The sequence below is a fragment of the Clinocottus analis genome, unplaced genomic scaffold (assembly GCF_023055335.1).
Source record: "Clinocottus analis isolate CAN_PGR_092001 unplaced genomic scaffold, fCliAna1.0.p SCAF_21, whole genome shotgun sequence".
Taxonomy (NCBI): Eukaryota; Metazoa; Chordata; class Actinopteri; order Perciformes; family Cottidae; genus Clinocottus; species Clinocottus analis.
This window is the reverse complement of record NW_027175943.1, coordinates 2191628-2218473: the sequence shown is the minus strand read 5'-3', so window position 1 is coordinate 2218473 and position 26846 is coordinate 2191628. Positions and strand designations below refer to the sequence as shown.

The 26846-nt window shown below is 45.7% G+C and overlaps 1 protein-coding gene across 2 annotated transcripts in view; it reads right to left on the bottom strand.

The window, feature by feature from the left end:
- Positions 1 to 25916, bottom strand: part of col4a6 (collagen, type IV, alpha 6) — a 92346-nt gene extending 66430 nt beyond the window's left edge. For both annotated transcript variants that reach the window (XM_068588053.1, XM_068588054.1), the window contains exons 1-2: positions 25826 to 25916; positions 25567 to 25612 (exon numbers count right to left, since the gene is read on the bottom strand). In XM_068588053.1, the coding sequence (XP_068444154.1) occupies positions 25567 to 25612; positions 25826 to 25836 (57 nt within the window). In that variant the 5' untranslated portion in view covers positions 25837 to 25916. The remainder of the gene's footprint in view (positions 1 to 25566; positions 25613 to 25825) is intronic.
- Positions 25917 to 26846: the final 930 nt, after the last annotated feature.

Below are 26846 nucleotides of genomic sequence, written 5' to 3'. Positions count from 1 at the left end.
GCTCGCATCGGTCGTCTCTTGTGGACGGGAAAAAAAGGAGCATATACATTTCTTTTAAAAAATCCTAACTCCCCTTTCATCAGCCGGGGCTTTTGTTCACGGAGACTATGGCGCGAGTCGGCAAGTTGTGGAAAAACTACGAGGCTTTCAAAAGATTGTGGCACAATTGAGACGTTTCTACGGATGTTTTGGATTTATTTTATTTTGGTTGGCATCGTTGAGGAAGGAGTGAGCCTTAAACTATTCGTTTTGTTATTTTCATGAGCCAACTTTAAATCCTACGCTCAAGTATGTGGCACTGAGCAGATTTATTTCAGGTGGAATACTCCTTTAAAGTAATTGAAATGATTTAACGGTTGTGTATCCAGACACACAACTAAACAAATATTACATTTGCTGTGAATCTCTGGACACTTTGAGTACTTTAGCCTCTTCTAAAACCTCTTCAAATGAACGACACAACCAGCAAAGGAGGGTCACGCGTAGACTTCCCTGTCACAAACTTGGACACGGTGGATGTAACGCAGCACGCCGATGGGGGGGGGGAGGTGTTTTAAATGAAGAGCTGAAGTGTTTTTGTGTGTGTTCGCATGTTGATGCGCACATGAGAGTCCTTCTGTCTGCGTGGACGGGGGCGACGAGGTCACTGGCGGGCATCAACAGATCTGGGTCACGGCCAGAGAGGGAGAAAGAGACGGCGGTGTGCGTGATGGATGTCAAATAGGCCCCTCCCACGATGTTTGGAAGCATTTCAGGAAAACATACCAATCGTGAGTCGCTCCTAATGGAGCGCAGATTAAAATGATTTGTCGTGTTGCTCTGCAGAACGATGCCGCAACCTTTTCCCCTCCGTCTGGGAGGAGGTTGTGGGCGTATCACGTCGTTCAGCGTCGGTGCCAATATTGAGAAATGTTCAAATCGTTACGGAGGCGCGTGGTAAACATCTGCAGCAACGCGGGCCATCAATCACCCGGGTGTTGTGTTTTTTCTGCCAGGGAAATATTCCCTGCTGGCTTCGTTTTTTTTTTTTTAAATGTCAGGTTCATGCTTGACAGGTGAACTTTGCCCACGTTCAGGTAATTATATATTATATATTATATTATATTCGATTGGAGCGACACCACAAGGCCTCGTCGCTGATGTTCAGTCGTCTCTTTTAGCCACTTAGCGTTTTTTTAAAGGCATGTAAAAGCTTCAGGAGAGGAGGGTTTACTGACATATTTCATGTTGTAGGAGAAAACACTGAAATCGTATGAAAAGAATGAAACCAGAAGTGCCAAAATAGCAACTCATTTCCCGTGTTTTAGGACTCATTCCTGCACATTCACTGTTTCTCTTTTGCACACACGCTGCTGTTTTCTCACAGCTTTCCTCGACAGCGTGTGAGAAGTGCCACCCACACTAGACGCGTCCTCCAAAACAGATTGTGGGCCACTCGTATAAATCAGTCGCCTTAACACTGATGCGAAAATATAACCATCTATCTTCTGATAAATGAGCCCGCGAGAGCATCTGTCACATAAATGATGACTGGATGGAAGACTTTGCCATAAAATTTGTGAAATGCAGCAGAAGTGATGTCTTTTGAGGATGAAGCACCGGCCCCTCCCGCTGCCCTAGAGAAGCAAACGCATCCAGGATTTCACAACCACGAGATCTCGCTGAAAAATGATGGATCCTTAGCTGGTTGAAGCTCTTTTTGTGTGTTTTTTTTGTGTCATTTTAAGATGGTACAGGGGGCTTGAAAAAATTCTGAAAAGACTCTTCGCTATCGTCTCACATTACATTGAGTAAATTCATTGTTTGAATGGGAAAAAAACATGGAAGAAATACATGCCAGAATAACAGATACTGAGAGTAATCGATGTGCAGCCATGGGTTTAAGTGTGCAGAGCCTCAAGAAAGGCGCTTTTTGGTGTCACATGTAGCCTAAAATTGTGCTTTTGATGTTCAATTATCGCTGCAACGTACTGCAAAATGCAAAAACCAGGACGCACAGGCCGAAAAATGTCTGGCGATGAAGATCTGCATCCCTGAAGTTCCTTGAAAATTCCCAAAAAACAAAGCGTTTCAATGAAAACGCTGCAGACGCCATTTTGATTTTAATCTGTATCTTGAAAACTAACAGTGAACCCATTTTTTTCAATGCACACACACACACACACACACACACACCTGCAGCAGCACGTTACCTGCTCAACGTTTTCCGACATGTTCCTAAATCAAACATCAGACCCAACGAGGCTCGGCCGTATGCTCGATTGCAAATCAAAAGCCAACAATGAGACGCGGCGAGAGGGGGGCGGGACATTACGGGGATTTGGAAACAATCGCGGCTAACGTGCGACGAAGAAGCAGCGAGTGAAGAGCATGGAAAGGTGTGTGGAAGATAAAGGAATGTACAGAAAAAAGAGATAAGGGAGATGGAGAGACGGGATCCTAATCTCTCTTTACCTTTCTTTGTGGTGGCGTGGGGCTTGTATAAACCTGTGGTTAACAGTACATGGGGCCCTGCTGAGTGAGGTGCATTGACAAGTAAAAAGCCCTCTATATGTGTGTGTCTGTGTGTGTGTGTGTGTGTGTGTGTGTGTGTGTGTGTGTGTGTGTGTGTGTGTGTGTGTGTGTGTGTGTGTGTGTGTGTTACATATGTCAAAGTGTGGTTAGCAGCTACAGAATGTACAGAAATTCCTGTGGAGGCCGGTCCCTGCGTATCTGAAGGCTAATCCTCTTCCAAAAGGCTTATCATCACAAATCAGGGGGTTTCTAGGAATGAAGTGGACGAGGAAACAAGGAGAGGAAACGAGGAGAGAGGGTGAATTAAGAGGATTGTTTTCAAGAAATTGCCGAAGCCACTGTTCGGATTCGGCAAACTGGAAAAGCAGAATTCAGGTTTATTTCATCTTTCTGGGTATAAAAAACCCTCTTTTGTTAATATTCCCCCTACTGGCTGGAAGGTGTATTACACACATTTCTGTCGCGCTCACATTTGCGCTCACGCCTTCCGACGAAAAGTATTTTTAAGAAACGTTTCGCTGGAGTCTGTTTCCCGACCCTGGAGTGCTGCTAGAGAAAGGAGGGCGGGTGACGGAGGAGTGGAGGCAGATGGAGGGAAGATGGAGGGACGGTGTGAGCGACATGTGTTTACAGGCCTCCGTCCTCAAGTCACGCTGTGAAGCCCCGCCCCCATCCACCCACCCATGCATTTTACCCCCGCTATCGACCCGGCACGCCTCACGCCAGGAATTCTGACAAAACACCCGAGAACGGTCGTGATGGACGTCCTTCATCACTCAACCGCGTCCGGAGCTTTCGCAAACAATCCACGGCAGTGAGTTCAACCTGTCGATCGCAATCTATCAAGCCTGAGGGAGAAGATGGGGGCCGATACCCCCCCCCCCCACCTCCTCCCCCCGCTGTAGGGGTGGATTGTGGGTAGTTAAACAAACGCTGACTGACAAGCGGCAGCTCCGATCAGCGTGTCGCGATTATGATCTTGAATTATCTCTTTCGTCTCCTAATCGCTTCAAGGCCTGATGCAAACGTGTGTGTGTGTGTGCGTGTGTGTGTGTGTGTGTGTACATCATTTAGTTTAATGGCTGGCCCCTCTGGCAGCTAAAGCCTCGTTCTTCTATTGATCCCCTGAGGTGCCGATGTAACGATCGTCATTCATGGTTCTTCTGCTCAGACGCGCTGCATCGTGTGACTCCAGCTGTCATCTTCGTCTCTTCCGTTCATACAGATGTACGGGAGTCAAGACCGGAGCCAACTTTTAATCTCATATCAGATTTATGAGAGGGGCTGAATGGCTGGAAGTTCATACGTTCATACGTTCATATGTTCATACGTTCCCGTTCCTCAGGTCCAGAGTAACTCGAGTGCTTCTGTAACGTTTGTACTTATTTTAACCCAAACGACGCTCCGTTCATAGAGATAACAGGATAGTTTTGTGTCATGTTTGTTTTGTATAATGTCAATACTATTGGCATTATCGAATTTAGTAATTCAAATTTAAAACATTTTGGAATTCAATTTTTTTTTTTTTTTGATTTTTTTAAAATCTTTTTTTGTGGAATTTTCTTGGGAATTTTTTTTTTTTTTTTGTGGATTTTTTTTGTGGAATTTTCTTTTTTTGTATTTGCATTTTTACTGTAAATTTAAGTTGAATTCAAATTTTTGGAATGATTTTTTTTTTTACTTGGAATTTTATTTTTATTTTTTTTTATTGACATTTTTAAATGTAAGTTATTGTAATTCTGTGTGGGAGAAGATGGACTTATCAAAGTAATATTTTCATTGCAGAGTCTGTAACCTTCATCCGAGTCGCTGGGAGACGAGGACAGACTCACTTTTGTGTGTTGGTTTTGTGTTGTTTTTAAGTGACGGGCGCTGATAGGAGCGGCGAGGTGCTGATTACATGAATCCCACAAACACACTCACACACTCACGGCAGCACTATTTTAACGGCGGTGACGCCGCTCCAGGTTTTTAAAAATAACCGCGATGGAGCGGACACACACACACACACACACACACACACACACACAGAAAGAGAGAGAGAGGAGTGTCGGATTCTCCGGCGCCGCGGGCCCGATTCCCGGTCTCTTAAGTTGGCGGCGGAGGAGGCGAGAGGGTCCGAGTCATGAGACTCCTCCGTGAGATTCCCTCATGACGAGATTATGAAAATATCTTGTAATGAGTCCGGGAGCGCGGCCAGAGAGACGGCGTCTCCATTTCGCTGGTTCTGAGACGAGGAAGCGAAGCGGCAGCAGACCGTGACGCAGCGCTTCAGCGCGAAGGCCCGGAGCTAAAAGCAGACATGGGGTCAAAGGTCAAAGGCTCCTCGAGTGTGTGAGCCGGCTTAAGGTCGCGGAACGAGAGGAGAGTCTTCTGACTCCTTCTGGAGGTGAAATGAAGAAGGAGATCCTCCTCTTTTCATCCCCAGCTCCTTCTCTTCTTCATCCTCTTCTCACGGCCTCATCGTCTCTTCCTCTTCCTCAACCGGTCCTCTCCTCTTCTTCATCCTTCTGCTCCTCATCCTCTCTTCTCATCTTTTACTCCTCTGCCGTCTTGTCCCACCTCTCCTTCTTTCCTACTTCCACTTCCTCCCTACGTTTCCTTCAATCCCTCTTCCCTACATTTCCTACCCTTCCTTCCTACATTTCCTTCCCTTCCTTCCTACATTTCCTTCCCTTACTTCTTACAATTCCTTCCATTCGTCCATACATTTCCTTCCCTTCCTCCCTACATGTCCCTTCCTCCCTTGCCTCCTTTCCTCAGCTCTCCACTCCGACTCCACCCTCCTTTTCGCCTCCTTCGCGTCGTCCAATCCCTCCTCATCAAAGTCATCTTTCCTCCTTTCTCTTCTTCTCCTGTTTCTCTTCATTCATTCATTCACTCCCTCCTCCTCCTCCTTTTCCTCCTCCTCCTCCTCCTCCTCCTCCTCCTCCTCCTCCTCCTCCTGAGGAATTCCTGTCCCGGGTCGCTTGCGGCCTTTTGACTGCGGTTACAAGGAACTGTAAAAAGCTTCTTGGTGTTTACCTCCGAGGAGAAGGGGTGAAATTCATTAAACGTCTTTTGTTGACAGTAAAAAAAAAAAAAGGCCGGCTACGCTCGAGGCAGCGTACACGCTGACAATCGCCAGGTTAGGGCATGGAGTGTGTGTGAGTGTGTGTGTCTGTGTTTGAGTGTGTGTGTGAGTGTGTGCAACGCTGAGGAATGCAGCCAGTGTGTTTGTAGTCTATAGGGCACGTCAATCCACTGCTTGTTCTGTGGTTAAAAAATGACAGGCTATAAGGGAGGATGGAGGGAGGAGGATGGATGGAGGGAGGGAGGGAGGAGACAAGGAATTAAAGCATCAAAAGTGGGAGAAAAGAGACGGAGGACAAACACAGAGGAAGATGCATTTTCTTCCTACCTGAACCCTCCATCTCTCTTTCCTTTTGTCCTCACATTCCTCTCATCCCACAGCTGTCACTTCCTCCTCCTCTTCCTCCTCCTCCTCCTCCTCCTCCTCCTCCTCCTCCTCCTCCCTCCATCTCGATGAATTAAAATAAGCCGATTCAGACCACTAAAAACCTACAAACTCGTCCGTCTCCGTCCGCGTGACTCAACCTGTCGGAAAAACCGAAAAAAAAAAAAGTGTGGCAGCGCTGAAATTCAGCAGTTGACACGTTTATGGCGGCCGTAAATATCGCTGAGATACGTCTCCGGTTGGGTTACGTCACCACACAGCGTCTGCGTTGAGGGGTTTGCATCTGAAGGCTGTTTTTGGGGGATTTTCTTCTTATTGTGCTTTAAAAATGTGCTCGATTGTCGAGGAAATGCCGTTTTTCCCACTGATTTTGTTCAGAAAGCGAATATACAGGCGGTGGTGAGTGAGATAAAACAGCTGTTTCTCATTAAAAGTATTTGAATTAACCACGACACACAAGATGAGACAGTATCTAACGCATGTTTCAACTCACAAAGGCTCAAATATGATTTGACGATTACATTTAAATCACCAAAATTAAACGTAAAGTTGATGATATGTGAGGTTAAGTCATCGATTTCATGCATCGATGCAGCAAAATGTGATGTTAATAATCTTCCTGTGGTTGCCAAAATGTCCAATTCGAGGCCGTTTTGTCATTTCAAGCACATGTGAATGACGCAAAATGGCATTTTTGCCCCAAAGAAATGCGGAAATTCACCAGTTTCCGTCTATAAATTGACCCCTTTGAAGGATTTCTACCATTCAAAAGCAACACCTGGCTGCAGAGAGGCTCCGCGTCCTCCAACTGGCTTCAATCCCACTTTATTTGTTTCCCTCTGTTGACACAGGCGTCCGTCAGCGTGTACTTAGAGGCATTCCTGAAGACGTGAAGCTTCACAACACTGCCAAGCTTCAGGTAAACTTACAGTATATACAAACGTCTCTGTGTCCGTCCATCTCTTCTTCTCTCTGGCTCGTGTAATCTTTAACTGTCTCTCCGACATGAAGACGCGCCGGCGTGTTTAAACTGAAGGCCGGGAATCACCAAACAAAGCCACGGCCGATACGAGCGACGCACGGCCGTGTTTACGCCGCTGCAGAGCGCGGATGTGTGTTTGTGCTAATGCGGCAAGATGGGGAAGGAAAATGGCCGGGATATGGCAGAAAATAGAGAAAAATTGCAGAAAATACAGAAAAATGGCCATAAAATGGCATAAAATATAGAGAAATGGGCGTGAAATGGCAGAAAATAGAAGAAAAAAACGGCCATGAAATGGTAGAAAATGCAGAAAAATGCCATTTCTAAGAATTTGTTATATAATGTAACAATATATCATGTGAAATGTTCATATTTGAGAAGCTAGAATTAGGAAATATTTGCTATTTTTTGCTCGAAAAATGACTAAAATTATGAATTAATTCATTATCTGCGGACCAGATCCCTCCAAACGGCCGCGGCGCACGGCGGAGTGATACGGAGGATGTGACGAGGTTTTCTCGTCTCGTGAAGAAGAAAAATCTTTTGCTGGAAGTGAAAACTTTACACGTCGGGCAGGTTAAAAATAGCCGGCATTTACTCCCATGAGTCAGTTTACTTTGTGACACACACACACACACACACACACACACACACAGGGCTGAGCTATGCGCTGTGGAAGTTGACTTGTCGGTGCGAAGGCTGCACATGAAAAGCCACAGCAATGTCACAGCAGCCTGTCACCGGGTGACAGAGAGACACTGAGAGAGAGAGAGAGAGAGAGAGAAGGTGTGCTTCAGTGTGTGTGTGTGTGTGTGTGTGTGTGTGTGTCTGTGTGTGTCAGACAGCTGGTGGGAATCTCTCAAACGTCAGCGCCGCTTGTTCGCCGTCGTGATGGCCAGCGGTCGCCGTGGAGACCGTGTACATAGAGAGCGAGATGTCGAATTTTGGTGAAAAAGTGGAAACACCGAAGACGAGTTTGTGTCTCGTGACGAAGCTTTAAATAAACAATCAAACCAGTTTTATTCTAAATTGTGATTATTTTAGTTCCTCAAAAGCCAAAACTTTGATTTTTTTTTATATTTAATGAGTCATTTAAGTTATTTTTATGCAAAAAATAGCCAAATATTTCACAGTTGCAGTGAATAAAATGTAAAAATGTGCATCGTTTAATTTCATTATGGACATTTAACTGAATTTATTGGGATTTTTATCTGTTGTCGGAACAAAGAAAAGACATCTGAAGACGTCACCGTGAGATTCAAGAAATCCTGACTTAACTTTTTAAAGAAATTTAAAGCACAAATAAAACAAATGAAAAGTAGGGCTGCACAATGTAGTGTTTTTTAAAGCAATTTGCACAATTAACACAATGCCAAAGACTGCAATTCATTGTTTTATTGTTAGTTTAAAGATGAAAAATGATTAGTATCTAATCTTATCTTAGTCTTCTACATGTTGACTTTTCCTCCTATCAAAGCACACGGCATGCTTAACGTGCAGCTTTTAGTGCACACGCGTCGTCTTCACGTCGGAGATTTGTATAAAACTCAAAATAAAATGCGCCGTTCCTCCTGAATTTAAGCCGAGTCAGCGGAACGGAGGAGCTCTGATATCTAAAAAATACATGATTTGCCTCTTCTCATAGTTCAACACACAAATCCCTTTTTGTTCCGACCTGTCCCTGAAACACACACACACACACACACACACACACACACTGAGCCAAGAAGCCATCAGGTAGCAATGCGGAACAGGAGTCACATCAGGTGTTGCAGGCGGGCGACACCGGATCAGCCGGCGATGACGCAATAAAGACCCGACATGTAAATGTGATTAAACCCTTTAAACACGCAGAGTTACAACGAGGGAGTCCGGCTTTCATGACTTGTTGCTTCCCGTCCTGGAAAGTAAAATACGCCTGAGAATAATGGCTTTAAAATTGGCTCGTTTGCGGTTGTGTGAAAGTGCTTTTATTTGACGTACTAACGGATTATAAAGCTATAAACTGCTCCAACAGGTAGAATAAGACGTGCAGGGAGACGAGTGAAAACATGGCGGAGACGTGCAGGCGAGCAACGACCGTTTTAATTGTGTTTTTTTTCCTTTTATTAAAAAGAAAAGCCTGCGTCCATCCGCCAGTGTGTGTGCGTCCCATATGGCGGCGGCCATTTTGGATCAAACAGCACTGCGATAACACGGAGCGACTGGGGTCCAGTGTCCCGCCGGGGAGCCGCCGCCGCTTCAGAAGGACTCCACGATGACGGACGGGCGGCGAGATGTCGGAACAATATTTTTCAGGCCGCACGTGGACTTTTGAAGAAGCCGGCTGTTGTTTTAAAATAGACGTGTTTGAAGGTGGAAGTCTTTGGTTGTAATAACGACTGCTGGAGACGCTGTGAGGAAGGTTGAAGGGCCAGAGAGGTGGAGGTGGAGGTGGAGGCGGCCGTTTGATCCCTGTTGGGTGCGAGGAAGGCGGGGCTTAGGGACATGTGGTCGACACAGTAGAGCCGCGAAATGTCTAGAAACCACCGACAAGCATCTCAAATAGAAATGGCCGACTCTTACCAAGAATCCAGGAGTCTTTTCCTGCATTTTAGAGCAGAGGAATGAGGGTCTACTTTCACCAAAAGACCCAAAGAAGTGCGTTCCTTACACCGTATTGAGGCTGCTATGACTTTTGTACACACACACACACACACACACACACACACACACACACATTGCACATGCACTTAGGAAAAGGAAAACACACTGTATTGATTTTGTATTACAACGATTTTGTATTAGTTGTATCACATCATCCATTAAAGCTGCAAACAGGAATGTGCAGAAGAAACTGTGAGTCTTCGATTTAAGGCTCCTTCCTCTCTTGGTGATGATGATGATGATGATGTGGGCCTCGCCTAGTGGGTTACTCCAAAAATAATAGAAAGAACATCTAAGATGGCAGTGCGTCTGTGCACGGATTACTGCAGATGATAAAAAAATAAATATGCGTTTGTTTTTTAAATAGATTTTTATCATTTAAAAAAAAAATGTGTTTTACAAACCGGAGCGAAAGCTGAAAAGATTTCCAAAGAAAAACAGTGAAATCACGACTGTGAGGCAATCAGCAATGCATTCACCTGCTCAGGGTTAATTACCCATGAAGCATTGCATGTCAGTGCACCCACATGCCCGGGGAGTTCAGAAGAAGGAAAACATCCTTCACCCTTGCTGCCTCCCCTCTCCATCTCTCCCTCTCCCTCTCTCCTTCTCCCTCTCTCCATCTCCATCTCCATCTCCCTCTCCCTCTCCCACTCTCTCTCTCTCTCTCCATCTCTCTCTCTCTCTCTCTCTCTCTCTCTCTCTCTCTCTCTTCGTAGGAATACGACGTTCCTTTGAAGAGAAAACTAACAGAGAAAGCTGCTCGCTGACACGACACCGTGGGGATGAAGGACACTCCCTGACGGCCGCCGCCCCCTCCTCCCTCGTTCCCCTCGCTTCTTCTAGGTTGACCTTTGACCTCGTCCGCGGAAAGGTTGAGACAAGTGGAAGGAAGGGAATGCTCAGAGAGAGAGAGAGGGCAGTACAGTCGGGCGTCCATGTTGGACCCGGCTAAAATCACTCCTGCACCAATTCAAGTGGGTATGCGTCCCAAATCCAGACTTTATGTCCTAATTTTTACAGGATGTGAGGCAATACGTGTAAGGACACGTGTTAAAACGCTTCACAGAGACACAAGAAAGTGTTTTTCACCACCATAATCAATGTATTTTTATTTTATTCCACCAAATTTCTGCATTTTCTTTCCCTTGCATTGCATTGTGGGACATTAATGTTGACAGCATACGTCGAAAACACACTATATTTAGTCCACATGCAGTCTTGTTTGAGTATATTTGACTTAAAGTTGAACTAAACTTACTAGACGTGATTAACTTGAGGCCTCATTTTAGCTCAGGATGAACTTTATTTACAGTATATTTTAAATTCAGGCCACCCTTTTATGTTTTTATGGATATTTTTGAACAACTTCCTGGCATTCCTTTCGGTTGTCTTTAACATAAAAAGTATTTTTCCGGCTTATACATTAACTCCCAGAGGCCTCCTCCGCTGCTTCCTCTCTCCTTTAATCTCCTGAATGACCGTTTCGCCGCATAAACATTCCCCAAAACTAACATTCCCGCTCGATAACTAACAGCTTTACGTCCCCAACACATTGAATATTCAAAGCGTTGAAGTGGAACGGACTCCAATGCTAAACCCGAGGGAGAGGGAATGATCAAACCCAGAGCAATGATTTACACCGAGGAACAGGAAGCGGGACTGTCGGCCATCTTGGACGCCTCGCAGCGAGAGCAGAGGCGTGAACAGTGACCCCCGCGGTGTGAAAGGAGCGTCATGGGAAAAGTCTGCTGAGGGGAGAGAAGAAGAAGAAGAAGAAGAAGAAGAAGAAGGCCGAGCGTCGCTTTAATTTGGTCGTAAACAGGAGGCTGAGTTATGCGCAGGGGAAGAGGCCCCATTTTGCTTTTTTTTGTGTTCTTTTGTATGGACAGAAAGTTATGGTGGTGAGAGAAAGAGAAGCTTTCCACCTTCCCGCGACACCGAAGGAAGGCCTGAGACGAAGGTCCACCAGAGTGAGCTCTCTGGAAGACCATCGAGGTCACGCAGAGTTCATTGCGAGACTCTCGAGATTGTGATCGTTGAAAGAGGACGAGGTGTTTTCCCCCGACGAGGCTCCAGGTGAAACCCCCCCCCCCCCCTCCGATCTCTTCCGAGTTTGACCTTTTTCCGTTTGACCTTTTCTTCTCTTCGGCCCCGTAGCGATTTCCTCCGAGCCGCGACGCCATTTTCAAAGGACTCTGGACCTTTTTCCAGGAAAAAAGGGTTCAGGAAGAGACATCAGACGTTCACTTTCACCTCTCGTCCACCTTAAACACCATGATCATGCCCTCCCTTTCTTCCGTCTGCTCCTGCTTCAAAGTCCCTCTCCTGGGCCACAGCTGGAAATCAAGCTTTGGACCAAAAGGAGGAGGAGGAGGGGAGCGAAGTGAAAGCTGAAGTTTGAGCGACAGCGGCAAATCACAGAGGGCGAAAAAAAAACAACAAATGATGGTGCTTTGGAAAGAATGCAAAAAGGGCAATTTAGGCCGTCTCCGTTCGCGAAACTGTCCTCGAGGACGCGGCGTCATTTTCTGTCGCAGAAAACCTCGTTTTTTATTTAATCCGGCCGACGGGGCCGGATCGGCCGCCTTCCCTTCTTGTCTCTCCTGTCAACAGGTGAACTCACGGTCACGTCGAGTAAACCCACCGCTCTCTTATCAGCTGGAGACGCACTTCTAAACTCAATAAACAGATAAAACGGTGACCTCCCCGCCACCCCTGGGTGAAGGTCAGCGAAGGGCACGACCCGCTGGATCCCTTTATGGCAGCCCCCCCCCCCCTCCTCCTCATCACTCCTCCCTTGCCCCTCCCTCAGGAATTCCTGAACCCAACATGTAACGTTAAGTAACTGAAGTGCTGCTTTTTAACAATGACCCTTGTGCGGCAAACCACACGGCCTACCTGCTGGCGCCCGGCCGACCTCTGACCCCCGCGCTAGCTTTTTGTTTTTCTCTCAGCGACCCCCAGGAATTAGGTTCCCACACGGATGGATTTATAGGTGTTGTAGTCATTTTAAAAAAAATAAAAAAGGTGCAGGGTTCACCTGAGAAAACGAGCGGCTGGAGGACCCGACGAGTGGAGGAGATATGGATATCTCGCGGTGACACTGAAACAGCTGGAGACGCACAGATGTTGTGTGACGCATGCGAGTACACACATGTGTGTGTTTTGAGACATGGTCAAGACTAAACACCAACACCGGCGGCCTCTGACGCCAAAAAGCAGCGGTGAGAGACGGAGGAATCTTGTACGTACAGAAACAGATATGCAGCATAAATCAATGCTTTAAAATACGTACAATTCAACAGCAAATACACAAGAGAAAGTAGAAGAAACTCACTCAACATTACATTAAAGACTCAAAGCTCAGGCTTCATCAACACAATCTGCTTCAGTTTCAGTTTAAAATGTTCATTCATCGATATCGCGTCGTATTCGTTGCATATATCCGTAACAGGGGAGGAAATGTACTTTTTTTAGGCATTTTTGCCCCCACTGACTTGAAATCCAGGGGCATTAAAAAAAATTGGGAAAACTTGGGAAATAACATTTAACATTTGTTCAAAAATAATAAATATACTTATTTCGGTAATAACAAGACTATTCAGCAGCGATTTAGAGATTCAAAGTGTTTCATTGGGCGTCTTTTGACCCTCCCCTCGAGGCATCAGGGGTAAAGATATGTCTTCGGAGCGTTTTTTTGTGTATTTCTGCATGGTCGGTGTTTAAATAAAGATTATTCAATACTTTATTCAAAATCAACGCCGTCGCAGAGTTAAGAGGCGAGGAGGCGAGGAAAGGAAAGAAGAGGTGCAGACAGGTGTGCGACCTCTTCCAGGAGCTGGAGGGCAGCGGGGGGGGGGGGGGGGGGAGGGGGTCGGGGGGGTTGTAGCTATGGCGATGACATGGAATGTTCACGTCGCCCCCGGCAACGCTTCATTAGCTTGTTTCGCAATCCCTCGCGGGGCCGAAGGATGCTGAGTCCAGACCTGTCCCGCCTCTCCTCGCCGTCTGTCACGGACGCCGGCGGGATTTCGGGAATGCCCGAACATTCCCGGAGGAGACGAGGAGACGAGGAGACGAGGAGACGAGGAGAGGAGGAAAATACCTGCAGCTGCAATTCCCATCAGCAATATTGCCATTTTAGAAATATGTTGGACCTGGAGGCGAATACTTGATTTGATTTTACAGATTCCAGCTTTTTTCCTGTATTTTTTAAACCCTACATGATCGTCTGCAGATGAAAAGAATCCCCCCCCAAAAAAAAATCGAGATTCCTTTTTTTCAGCTTTAGCGTCCTATTTTCTCTTTACACTTTTGCCACATGACAACGTTGCCTCATCATATAGAGACGAGATTGTTCTGCGTTTCACGATGTGAAACATGGATATGTATCTTACACCCAAGTGCCTTGAAAGGTGAATTTAAGAAATTATATCAAATCGAGAAAATCGACCTCAGTGTGGGAAGACGTGATTTGTTGAGGTTTTGGAAGGTCAGCGTGGTCATTTTCTCCCCATGCAGGAGCAGATATTGTTTTAGAAATATGCTCTTAACAAGCTTACGCTGTGTACACAACACAGCAAAAGCCTGCCGGTCGCCTCACACCAGGCTGAACGGAGAGAGTCAAAGAGTCTCGGTCTCACCAGAGACGGCAGCGCTGGATTTGAAGTCTTTTTGCGTTTGAAAAAATGTTGGCAAACAAATGCACATTTTTCCGTGCGGACCTCGACTTTGATCGCGCTGCCAGGCAGAAGATATCGGCTCGTCTGGCAGCTCGCAGGACGTTCTGCAGCTCTCCATCTCGGCCCGCTGTCACTCGTGACCTTCAGCGTTCAAACGACGGACGCAGAGCGACGTCGTCACCGCTGTGAGCTCATGCGAGACGGGGCAGAAGTCGCGTTACGCAAACTGAAATATTACTGTCAAGATATACTGTCAAGATTCTGTTCGCTCGTTCGTCTTCGCTCTTCCTCTCCTTGATGGCGTTTCACTTCCTGACTCACTTTTTGGAGACAGTTTGTTGAACGTGCGAAAATCAACAGAATTACAGCTGAAAATGATGATAAACTTTTTTAAAAAACATCATTTTGAGTTGCTTTTTATGCAAAATTTGCTTTTTTTAAATCAGTTTCAGTTTATTAAAGGAACATCTTTGTGCTTTCTCACAACTTTTCAATTTAAATACCCAAACGCTGCACGACAAAGCACTTTGAATGGTGCACATCTACAGTCAATCAGCGTCTTTTACCTCCAATAGATTCAAGTGAATATTGTTAAAGTCATGCAGAACTAAAAACAGCCAAAATTTAACTTTTTTAAAATACATTTTCGTGCAGCTAATGTGAGGGAGCTCACTGGCACAGGCACACGTAATGAAACCTCACCCCCTTCCACTTGTGTCTCTCACACACACACACACACACACACACACACACACACACACACACACACACTCTCAGCTCTCTGGCCAGCTAGAGCGTGAGCGAGTGAGCTATTTTAGGAACGAGAGGATCCAGCTCAATCAATATGAGGGCAACTGCTCTCTGTTGACAAACACGCTGACCCGGTGGTCACGGCACGCTGTCGCTTTGCAGCCATTAAGAAGAGAAGAAGAAAAAAGGCCACCGCACAAACACGGCGTGTCGAGATATTTGAAGTTGTTTCTCATGCAAATCCATGAGATAAGAGCCCCCCCCCCCCCCCCCCTCAGGGAGCCATATTGTTTGGCAGTAAGTTGGCACAATGATCATCTGTCCCGTCCTCATTAGCGGCCGTTTGGGGCCACAAGTGGGCAACGGGGGGGAACGGAGCCAGAGGACCAGCGGAGGCCCGGCGCTGCGCGGTGAATACGGTGAATGGCGTTGAAGCCGGGGGCTCGATGCTCGAGGCGGAGCGGGTGGTGTTGAGCTGCTACAATGAGAGCTATGCTGCTCGGCCTCGGAGGGGTTAAACAGGCGGGTTTAAGTGTGTGTGTGTGTGTGTGTGCGTGTGTGTGTGTGCGTGTGTGTGTGTGTGTGAATTGAAGCAATGTTATTATTGTAAATAAAACATTTTTTTGTTGTCGCAATGAAGTAAAAAAAAAGGTATTATTAGATTTATTTCTGTAAAAACTTTTAGCGCAAATATTGTGGATTTATCAAATTTTAAACTAGTTCCACATGTCGAAAATACATTTTTCACTGGTGAGATTTCTCCCTTTTAAATGACGTGAAAAAAATAATAATTTTATAGATGATTTTTGGGGCAAAATTGCTTTTTTGCAGGCACAAAAACATGAAACTCCCATTCTCTTCAAATTGCCTCTATGTATGTATGTGTGTGTGTGTGTGTGTGTGTGTGTATGTATGTATGTATGTATGTATGTATGTATGTATGTATGTGTGTATGTATGTGTGGATGTATGTGTGTGTGTGTATGTATGTATATATATGTGTGTGTGTGTATATGTATGTATATATGTGTGTATGTATGTATGTATGTATGTGTGTGTATGTATGTGTGTATGTATATATGTATGTATGTATGTATGTATGTGTGTGTGTGTGTGTGTGTATGTATGTATGTATAGATGTATAGATGTGTGTATATGTATATATGTGTGTATGTATGTATGTATATATGTGTGTGTATATGTGTGTATGTGTGTATGTATATATGTGTGTATGTATGTATGTATATCTGTGTGTGTATATGTGTGTATGTGTGTATGTATATATGTGTGTATGTGTGTATGTATATATGTATGTATGTATGTATGTATGTGTGTGTGTGTGTGTGTATGTATGTATGTATAGATGTATAGATGTGTGTATATGTATATATGTGTGTATGTATGTATGTATATATATGTGTGTATGTATATATGTGTGTATGTATATATGTGTGTATGTATGTATGTATATCTGTGTGTGTATATGTGTGTATGTGTGTATGTATATATGTGTGTATGTGTGTATGTATATATGTGTGTATGTGTGTATGTATATATGTGTGTATGTGTGTATGTATATCTGTGTGTGTATATGTGTGTATGTATGTATGTATATCTGTGTGTGTATATGTGTGTATGTGTGTATGAATGTATGTATGTATGTGTATATGTGTGTATGTATGTATATCTGTGTGTGTATAAGTGTGTATGTGTGTATATATGTGTGTGTATATGTGTGTATGTGTGTATGAATGGACGCTGGAGGTAGACACAGCAGGTAGAACTCCTTGAGAAAAGCTCTTTCTCCGGTTCGACGGTGATTTAAAAAAGGGGACCGAGCACAGAGACCTGGGAACAAGAGCTCTTTGTCTCGGGTGACGTTACAGCGCTACACCTGACACTCGCTCTGCGTGTCCCACAGCCGGGTACCGAGCCCGGGTTTAGCGCCGGAGGAACTGGGCCAGGGTCACCGCCAGCAGCGCCGAGGACGCAGTGACCCGGTCCCTGTAAACACTCTCTGAACAGGCCTTCAACAGCAGCCGACGACCCCCCCGTGAACGAGCCTCCGCATCGCTCTGGGAGTTCCTGCTTTAAAGACCGCAGGAGACGAATGTTCTGGAGGCTTTTTAACACGTTTGGAAAAAGAGAGAGTTAGAAAACTGCGGGTCAAAAAGGTACTAAAATACCAATAAAGAGACAATCAATCAATCAATCACGGCCTTGAGTTGGATTCAAAAGACTGCTGCTCATCATGGCGTGATGAATGGTGCCGGTGGGGGTTCAAATGCAGGGCGGAGTGACACTAAGCGTACTAAATTACGCCTGACTGACGCGGTATTTCCCCCTGTGGATAGGCCCAGGAGACAAATTGGGAAGTCTCTCTTGAGTTACGACTTGAGATTGATCGCTCGCGAGACGCCGCTGATTGACAAAAAGATGAGTTCAGTGCGTACGAGAGCCGTGTCTTGAGCTTCACCCATAATGCAATGCGTTTCAACTCGCAGAGGAGCAACATGGAAGGAATTGAACGTGTAGTTAAACCCGCAGAACAACGCATACTTTTGTACCGATACGTTCACTTTATTACATCCCATTATCATCCGTAGCCGAGGCTCTCGAGTAGAGGGTAAAAATAACGTGCAATAACAGGATATAGATCAACAATACTTCTGACACAAAGCCAGAATAAGTGCTGAAAGATCTCTAAAAGTGAGATAAATAGCCAATAAAACATGAAAAGAAGACAAGAAGAAGAGGAGTATCTGCTGGTCAGACTGTATAAAATGTGTTTTGAGGCATTAAATCTACAAGTTATTGCCTTGAATGCATGAACTCATACAACAATAAGTTGTGTAGCCACAGGCTGTGTTTGTCCTTCCTTCAAAGCATGAGGCATCATCCACTCTGTGAAGTTATCACAAAGGAAGAAGAATCCAATAAAGTGGCTGCAGAAACAGAGGCATCTGGTCGGAGGTTGTTACCTGTGTCGCCCGGATCACCTGGCTGGCACACGGAGGGAGGGAGGGAGGGATGAGTGTGAGACAAAGACGGGGGAGGAGGTGAAGGAGGGAGGGAGGGAGGGAAGGATGGATCTGTAATTACAGGGACAGGCGGAGACACAGTGAGGCGGTAATCGCACAACTGACACATCTGATGTGCCAATGATAGTGTTCCTATCACGGCGGGACGTGTTGGGATGTGGCTCGCCTCACCACGGTGACAGTAACCAGGGAAACAAAGACTGGGCGGAGGGTAAAGGGGGGAGGGGCTTGTCATTTATGAAGAATTAGTCGGACAAGTGATTTAAATTAAAGTGAAAAATTGAGCTTGTGAGGAGAAATTCATCCTTAAGGATAACAACAAACATGGCCGCCGCCGAAGTTTGGTGAAAAATTAGGATGAAAAGTTGTTGAAATTAAAGTGAAAAATTGAGTTTGCACGGAGAAACTCATCCTTAATGGTAAAAACAAACATGGCCGCCGCCATAGTTTGTTGTCCTCGGTTAACAAATATGAGATATGTGATATTTTCTAGCTTCAAACCTGATTGTTTTGTGTCCTTGACTGTGGTTTACATCCGATGACTCAACTGCGAAACTAGGAACATTTGTTAAAAGCTAACGTGCTAACAGTTGACGACAGCCTTTCCTAGCCTGTTAGCTTCATCTGATTTAATCCCTCTTCAACACCAACTGCAGGTAAAGAAAGACAACGGAAAAAAACACTGGAGAAAGAGAGTTTTAGCCGAGCTTTGCCCCTCACTAGGGTTGAAGCTAACGCTAGCATGCTAAAGGTAAACTTAAACAGGGTAAAAGTGCTGTGCACGCGTTTGTTTTGGTTCGGTCCCCATTAGCTGGCGACCAAACGGGTCAATATCAGCTCCTGCACCTTTACTACCCACAGCGATGACAACACCGGGGTCCCGGGTATGTTATTAACGTCTCGATTAAAGAGCATTAGCAGTAATTAGAAAGCAAGTTGCAAACACACACACACCTTGTCCCCACAGCAGCCGGCGGTTCAGACCACCACCACAGCCCACTGACAAACAAAAGAAGATGTGTTCCCTCGGCACCGGCATGCATTCGGTAATTGCAGTGAAAAATGTTTGACTTAAAGGGCTGCTGTTGGTGTCTAATGCCAGAGTAATGATGTTGCAGGAGGGGGGAAAGGGGAGCATCAAAGCAAAGCGGGAATTGAATCTGTCAGGCTCTCCGACTTCAAAACAAACTGAAAGTCCTCGAGGGGACGGCGGGGGTTAAAATCCACCATAAAACGTTCCTCTTGGGAAAACCTTACGAAGCACCATTATCACTTATTTGGTGTTTGCAGGTTTAGCGCTAGAAACTGGGGGCTTGACGAGGAGGAAAATTAGCCAGAAGATGCTAAAAGAAACAACTTGTAGAGCCGAGTGTGTCCACGTCTACGATGATGAAGACGAGGGACTCTCGAGAGGTTTAGGATGTTGCAAAGTAAAGTAAAGAAAAGGAGCGACGGGTAAATAAAACGCTTGAAAGGGACGAGATGAACAAAAGGTGAAGCGAGGAGCAGGGAGAATGAAAGACAAGACAGAAAGGAGGGGAAACCCAACGAGTGGGGAGCAGCAGTGGATTGGAGGTGTAATCCTTCTGCAGTGCAAACAGCCCCGAGGGGAGCGATGGCATTAAGGGGAAGGGACCGGGCACGTCCGACAAGCTCCGACAGCGCTCCCGCCGAGCGCTGCCCCACCTCAGCTCCTCTCTGACAAGCCTAAAGACCTTCACAAGGACACCCCCGAGGCCCGCGCATAGATGGAATACCCCGCCTCTTCTTCTTCTTCTTCTACCTTTCATTTTTTTAAACCGAGAGGCAGAAAAGCCAAAGTGCGATAAACAAATCTGGGAAGAAGAGAGAAGAAAAAAAAAAAGCGAGCGGTGGAATGTTAAGCCGACGCCGCGGCGAGAGTTCCCCGCTCTCGCCTTTTGTGCTCGCGCGACCTCCGACCCCTGGAGTTCACCGCGACCAATCGGGGGACAAACTCGCAGCGTGTGCTTCGTCGAAAGAGAAAGAGGAAGACGAGGAGTGTCGGGGTTGCGGGCTCGGATACGAGAGGACTCTGCAGGTGGAGGAGTGGGTGTCGTGGGTTCCTCGTCCCGTCCGTTCTGCCGTTTGTCGCCGCAACTTTTATATATTTGAGTTTGACATCCGAATACCAGTTAGCACTAGCGCGTCAACAGCTGCCCCAACTCACAAGACCACGCCGTCAAATCTGATGCGAAAACCCATAAATAAAGTGGAAATGCAACACAGATGGAGAAGAGAATAAGTCAATCATTTCTAGGAGCTGTTGAAGACGCAAAAAGTCACTTAATCCGATAGATTTAAATCTTCCTCGTGGATAATTTACCAAACAAGCTGCACCAAAGAAAACCTTGAGACCTTGAATCACATCTGTAAACATGAGCATAAAAACACAGGCTTGGGTCCAGCAGATGGAGGCATCTGAAGCATGACAGGTGGGATGGTGTTTTTTTGGGGATGATTGCCAAACGCAAACAGCGTTACCGGGAGAAAGACGAACACACAAACGAAGAGGAGGCAACGGGAGCGTCTGTCAGCATCTACGCCAACGCTCCTCTCTCACTCTGTTGATTTTGGATGTTTTGACAAACTCTTATGAGTTCTTCGGATCACTGAGAGTGTATCGCATTCCTCAGAGCTACAGATGATACCCGTGCAAAGTTTTATCGCTAATAACGCTACGCATCCTCATCTAACGGTTCGTTGCTCCTCGTTTTTCGCACCTTTTCCTCTTGAGGACATTCAGGCAGTCTTTTCCAAATGAACTTCCATCTGCACAGGAGACAACTTGGTTAGGTTTAGACAACAACTACTGAACTAGGTTGAGAAAAAGGCCGTCGTTTGGCTTGAAATAACTACTTTTAAACCCATTAAACTCAACATGAAACACCATATTGCAGCAATTTAGTCGTTGAAACTTACATATGAAGCAAAACTGTCAAACAAGCGTTGGTTCCAGCTCCTCACATCTGTTTTAAACGGTTATAAACTCATGTTTTTTCAGTTTGGGAGAACATTTTTGCCCTTATTCAAGAGACATCCAGCTCCTGCGTTGTGTTCAGGTACTCTGGTTTTTTCGTGCATCTCTTTTCGGCATACTTGATTTCACACATTGACTGCAGCTCATCTTTATTTGTGCACCGCTGCTGTGGCATTAGAAGAAACAAAAAAAAAGGAGGGCTTTCATTCTACCCGCCATGTCAAAAACACACAAATACGGGGAGACGTGTGCGGCTTTACAAGGCTGAGGAAACACACGCACACGCATGTGAGCGCCACACAGGCTGCAGAGTCTTCCATGTGGGCGTGGGAAGGGGCTTTTCAACGGAACGTTAAACCTGCCGTGTGTGGTTTATAGGTTTCCTAATGCACTCGGGGAGAGAAACTGGAGTTTGGGGTAGGGATGGGGAGGCGGGGGGGGGGGGGGGGGGGATTCAGGCTTTTAGGTTCATGGTGAGAGAGAAGGAAGACGACGAGGGAGCGACGCAGACATCTGCATCCTGACGCCTTCGTACCCAAAACATGGACCACGAACTGAGCCAGAGCAGCGTGACCCAAACACATCAAACACACAGTCTCTCTCTCTCTCTCTCTCTCTCTCTCTCCCTCTCTCTCCTTCTCTCTCTCTCTCCCTCTCTCTCCTTCTCTTCTTCTCTCCCTCTCTCTCCCTCTCTCTCTCTCTCTCCGGATTTACCAGCCGGCTCGCTCCCTATCACATTTCAAAACAACGTCAGAACTTTTTTCTTTTTCCACGAGCACGACTAATCTCATCTTGACCCACATCGTCGGCTCTCGTGCTTCTCTTCAGCCCTTTGGGGAATGTGATGTACAGCGTTCGTTCACTTCTTCACACACGCGTGAAACCCCTGGAAATATTCAAGCAATAAATTAGGTTTAATTGGGGTTGGCACCACAAACAGGTGGGGGCTTTTTTTCATGGTGCTTGTCACCTCCTGTTTCTCTGTAATTGACGCTTCAACGCACATCGTGAATCAGAAGCACTTAAAGAGTCGAACACGGAGGCAACCGAACGCTATTTTCATTCTCAATCCATCACATTTTATGGGTCGGTTTCCCGGAGCCCAAAGCGGTATCTGGGAATGTTCCTTGTTGAGCCGATCGTCCAAAAATATTTGGCCGTTTTGCTTGAAAACTGACGATGGATAAAGGATGAATTATCAAAAAAATGGTGGTCGGATAAGCGATGTGTGTTGAACTCGAACCAGCGCTCGCAAATCAAACCAGATTACCCGACTTGTGGAAGCAGTGAGGGCAAAAAGAAGTGATAGGAGAAGGAGTTGGTGGTGGTGGTGGTGGGGGGGGGGGGGGGTAATGATTGGGTGAAGGAGGGAGAGAGGAAGGGAGAAGGGAAAGGAAAGAGGAGGTGGTGGAGGGGGGGGGGGGGGCGGCTGAGTTGGGGAGGGTCTAACAACTACAAATCAAGCAGTGATCAGTCGCCTCACTTAGCGTTTCTGGAATGTTCCAGCCTATAGCACCTGCAGGGAGTGGGAGACAGCCTGACAAGTCCTGCCAAGCTCCAAGGAATTCAACCAAGGAGGGAGGAAGGGAAGGGGGGGGGAGGGCGAGGGAGGGGGAGTAAATGATGTCCCTGCACCGATTGGCAGCGAGCGCCTTTTCAGCATCACTCTTGCACTGGTGGAGGCCCTACTTTCTCTGCAACAACTGGAGTCAAATGCAACTTTGCACGGACCGTGCAACAAAGCAACAGGAAACCGACTCTGAAGGAAACGTATCGAGTTGTGTTTTTGCACATTTTCTGGTTGCGGCTTTTTCAATGTGGGGATTTGATGCTGATTTTTGTTGTTTTTCCTAATTAGTAAACTGAATATGTTTGTTTCTTTGGACCACTTTTAGCATCCTCTAAGGAAATTATGAATGCCCACTTTTCACTGCATGTTCCTAGGTTTAAAATGCAAAAGAAATTAGCCAAAAATCTGCACCATTGCACTACAAATTGGGTATTTGCATCGCAAGCAATTGTGTTGCATGTTCGTTTTTTCCCAGCAACCACTGCTCTCTCTTCATCGCCGTTCAGTGTGAGTGTGACTGAGCGCGCTTGTCATGAATTTGATGGGGAAGACTTCTCAAGAGTCTGCTAATTGATTATCATATCACGCAAAAATAAATAGGAGGAAGACATCCAACGAGCTAGAGATGCAAGTCAACACATACAATTTGTATTTAAAGGGGATAAAAATTGCAAAAACACTGGGTTGATGCTTTTAAGGCGACAAATTCAATACCTAAGGACAAAAATGTCCATTTCTGCCCACACAACATTGTCAAACTTGTCCTCAAACCTTCACGTGTCACCTGACTGAACGCACACGCGTGTCCAACACGTCCATCTTGCATTCTAACAATCCTGAAGGCATTTCCGTGCCGTCCAGGTAGCACCGACTCACCCGCTCCAACCTTTTCCTCCTCTCCTTCCCGTCATGCCCTCCTCCCTCGTCCTCGCCATTCCTCCTCACCCGAGTGTGATGTTTTCTCTGCGCCAACAGCTGTTTCAGCCTTCGCAGACGCGTCTTGCTTTCCCTGAATGTTCACTGAAACATCATTTTTCAAAAAAAGAAAAGACCGAGGGAGTAATAATCCATAAATGTAACAACCAGACGGAAAGAAAAGTGAGCTACTGAAAGACTTGAGTAGTCCAGAACACTCAAATTTCCTAGTTTACTGTTCTTACCTTCCACTAGCTTGTAGCTAGCTAACAGTCAGTTCTGTTAGCAAGCTAGCTAACACGCCTCTCCTTAAGATACACATATTTCCTAATATATTGTTCTTGTGGCTCAATAAACCTCCTGGTCGCTCTGCAGCTTGACGCTTGAGAAGAGCGCGTCTCGTTTTAGCATCATAACTAGCGAACAAACTTAGCTTCTTCTCGACATGCTAACTAGGAGGCGTACGAGAGCTAAAAGAGGCTACGGTTGGTTAGCTAAACGCACAATTCCACTGTTTTTGTCCAACAAATGACCGACTATCTTACATTAACTGCAATCTGTAACATAAATAGTGGTTTTATCTCAAGATATAGAGGTTAAACAAGATTAATAAGTAACCAACAATGTCATTTATTTGCTTTCTCTCCAATTTGACAACAAATACAACATCAACACTTTTAACTTGTTATATTCAGCCTCATAAACTAATATTTTGTCATCTGTAGATGTTTCAAAGTATATCTTTAAAAGTATATCTGAGCATGAAGACCTTTCTTATGCTTTCAGTACATGAATTTAAGATTTACTTAAAAAAAAAAGTGATCGGCGATACCCAAAGACACAGTTACCGAGGTAACGACAGGCCCAGACCACCCAATGAACTCATCTGGCCGTCACTCACCACACACACGCACACACATATCTATCCACTCAGCCACCCACACACACACACACACATATACAACACAAAACAACAGGGAGGTGGGGAAGTGGGTGGAGGAGTCAATTCAAAGTCAACGCAGCTCCTTCTGACGAGCCTCATGGAGGAGCAGGAAGCTCGTTGCTGCTGATTCGCTTTAATGTTTCCACGTCATCTGCGTCTCTGTCTCACTCGGCTGGTAAAGCAAGGCACTACCTCTGCTGCGGTTGAGGGTTTGAGTCCCTCTGCAGTTCAATGGTGAAGCTCGGCACATTAATGCGGTCGATTATGCTCAGGAACTTTACTTAAGAACCATTTTTAAAGTACTTTCACTTGAGTTGTAAAGGTGCTTTTGCCCGTAAGCCTTCAAACTGATGAATGAAATAACACATTGAGGTTTAAATTGAGCACGTTTTAAGTGGTGCAAATGAATAAATGATCCCTGTGTGCTTCACTCAAGATGAGTCCTGCAGTCTTGTAAAGGTGTGGCTTGGAGAAGAAGAAAAAGGCACGTTGCCTCAATGAGCTCTAATTTAAATATTCATAAGGGGGCGGGGTTTGAATCGCAAATGAGTCTGAGCGCGCCCACTCAAATGTGAGCTGCTTTTTCCAGACCCTCAGGGTACAAATAACATCAAACTGCACACGCACGCGTGAATAAATACATAACATACATCCAGAGGTTGAGGGGTAATGCACTTGTATTGTTAATTTCCATAAAATGACAATAAAATGTACTGAGAAACGGTGGTTAAACAGTCCTTAAGGATGTGTAGAGCAGACTGAAGACACCCACAACGTGACGCGTGAGACCTGTGCGCAGTGCACGTCTCTGACATGCACAACATGTGTGTAGAAAGTCACATATGACCGTGTAATCATGCAGGAGAAAACTTGTGATAAACTGCCATTTAAAACGGTTTTAAAAGTGGACTCAAGCAGAGGAGGAAGAGTCACTAAAGAGGCATTGAAGTGCAACGCTGTGAGGAAAAGTATCCAGCAATTACACAGTCCCAAAAGCGTCGTTTACATGTTGTATATGAACCCACTCCACCTGAAGGAGAGCAACAATAAGCAAAGGGGGACTTACTCCGTGCGCAGATCTCACCGCCAAGGCGACTGCTATCACACAAAACCTGCCGAGGAAGAAACACGTCGGGTTAGTTTGTTTCACTGCGTGAGTCTCTGGCAGGTGAACTCTCGGCTCAAGTGTCGCCGGGACCCGAGCGCCGCGGCGGCGGCTCGAAGCCCCGAAACTCTCTGGAGCAGTAAGTTAGAAGCGCGAGGTGTGTGTGTGTCTGTGTGTGTGTGTGTCTGTGTGTGTGTAGAGAGAGAGAAAAATGGCTTACAGGAATTTCATTTTGGATCCGACTGGCGGAGAGGGGGAACCGCTGGTCGAGACTCTTCACCAGCAAGGCACTTCAAACGCGCTCATCGACGGCTCCCGAAAAAAAAAAAAAAAAAAAAAAGCAGCCCTCTGTCATCTACACGGGGAGACACAGAGAAGAGATAAAGTAGTCCCACCGCCAAACACAACCCCCGCATTTCATACACACAGACACACGCATTTCACCACAAACCTCGAAGGAGAGGAAAATGTATTTCTTTTCTGTTCAGGAGGTTTTCTTTCATAAATCAGAGCTTTTCCAACTCACCAAAGTCGCGGCGGTGAAGTCGCTGCTGCGCTCTCCGGGCTGTTGCGCTTCGACTCAGCAGCGCACCACTGCAGCGGGGAGGGGCGGGGCCAACGCCTGTCACTCATGCCTCGCGCGTACCTTTTTGGCTGAGAAGCAGGAGAGTTCACCCCATGCACGCGCACAGACGAGAGGGGATCTCCTCGGGCTGCTTGCTGCTGCAAAAGGAGGCTCTTCAAACCGTGAAAAAAAAAGCTTCATTTTGGTTTTTAATCCAAGAAAAAAAATTAATGATAAAGGAAATATTCAAATATTATAGATATTATAAATTATTGATCTTATAAAAATCTTTATGAACATGTTTTCCTTTATGTTATCCCCTTTGGTACCCATACAATATCCTACTTTATTGGATCTATACTTTAAAACAACCTTGTGATTATTTCAGCTCACACATAATCAATACAGTGCTCATATTGTCCTCTAGTATGTCTGCAATAACCCATACGCTGTGTTCAGTGGGTGGTTGCATGATCATTGAATCATACATGTGTAATAATCTTACACATATATGTTTTTCTTGAACTTCAAAATGATATCCTGCAACTATATAATCAGAATATAATCGCGTTGTGTTGTGAGAATCATATTTATCGTGAATGTAACTCGTATTAAAGACACTAGTGGCCGTTAAGTGAACTGCACTTAGCATTTTCAAGGTTTTCACCTCAAAAAT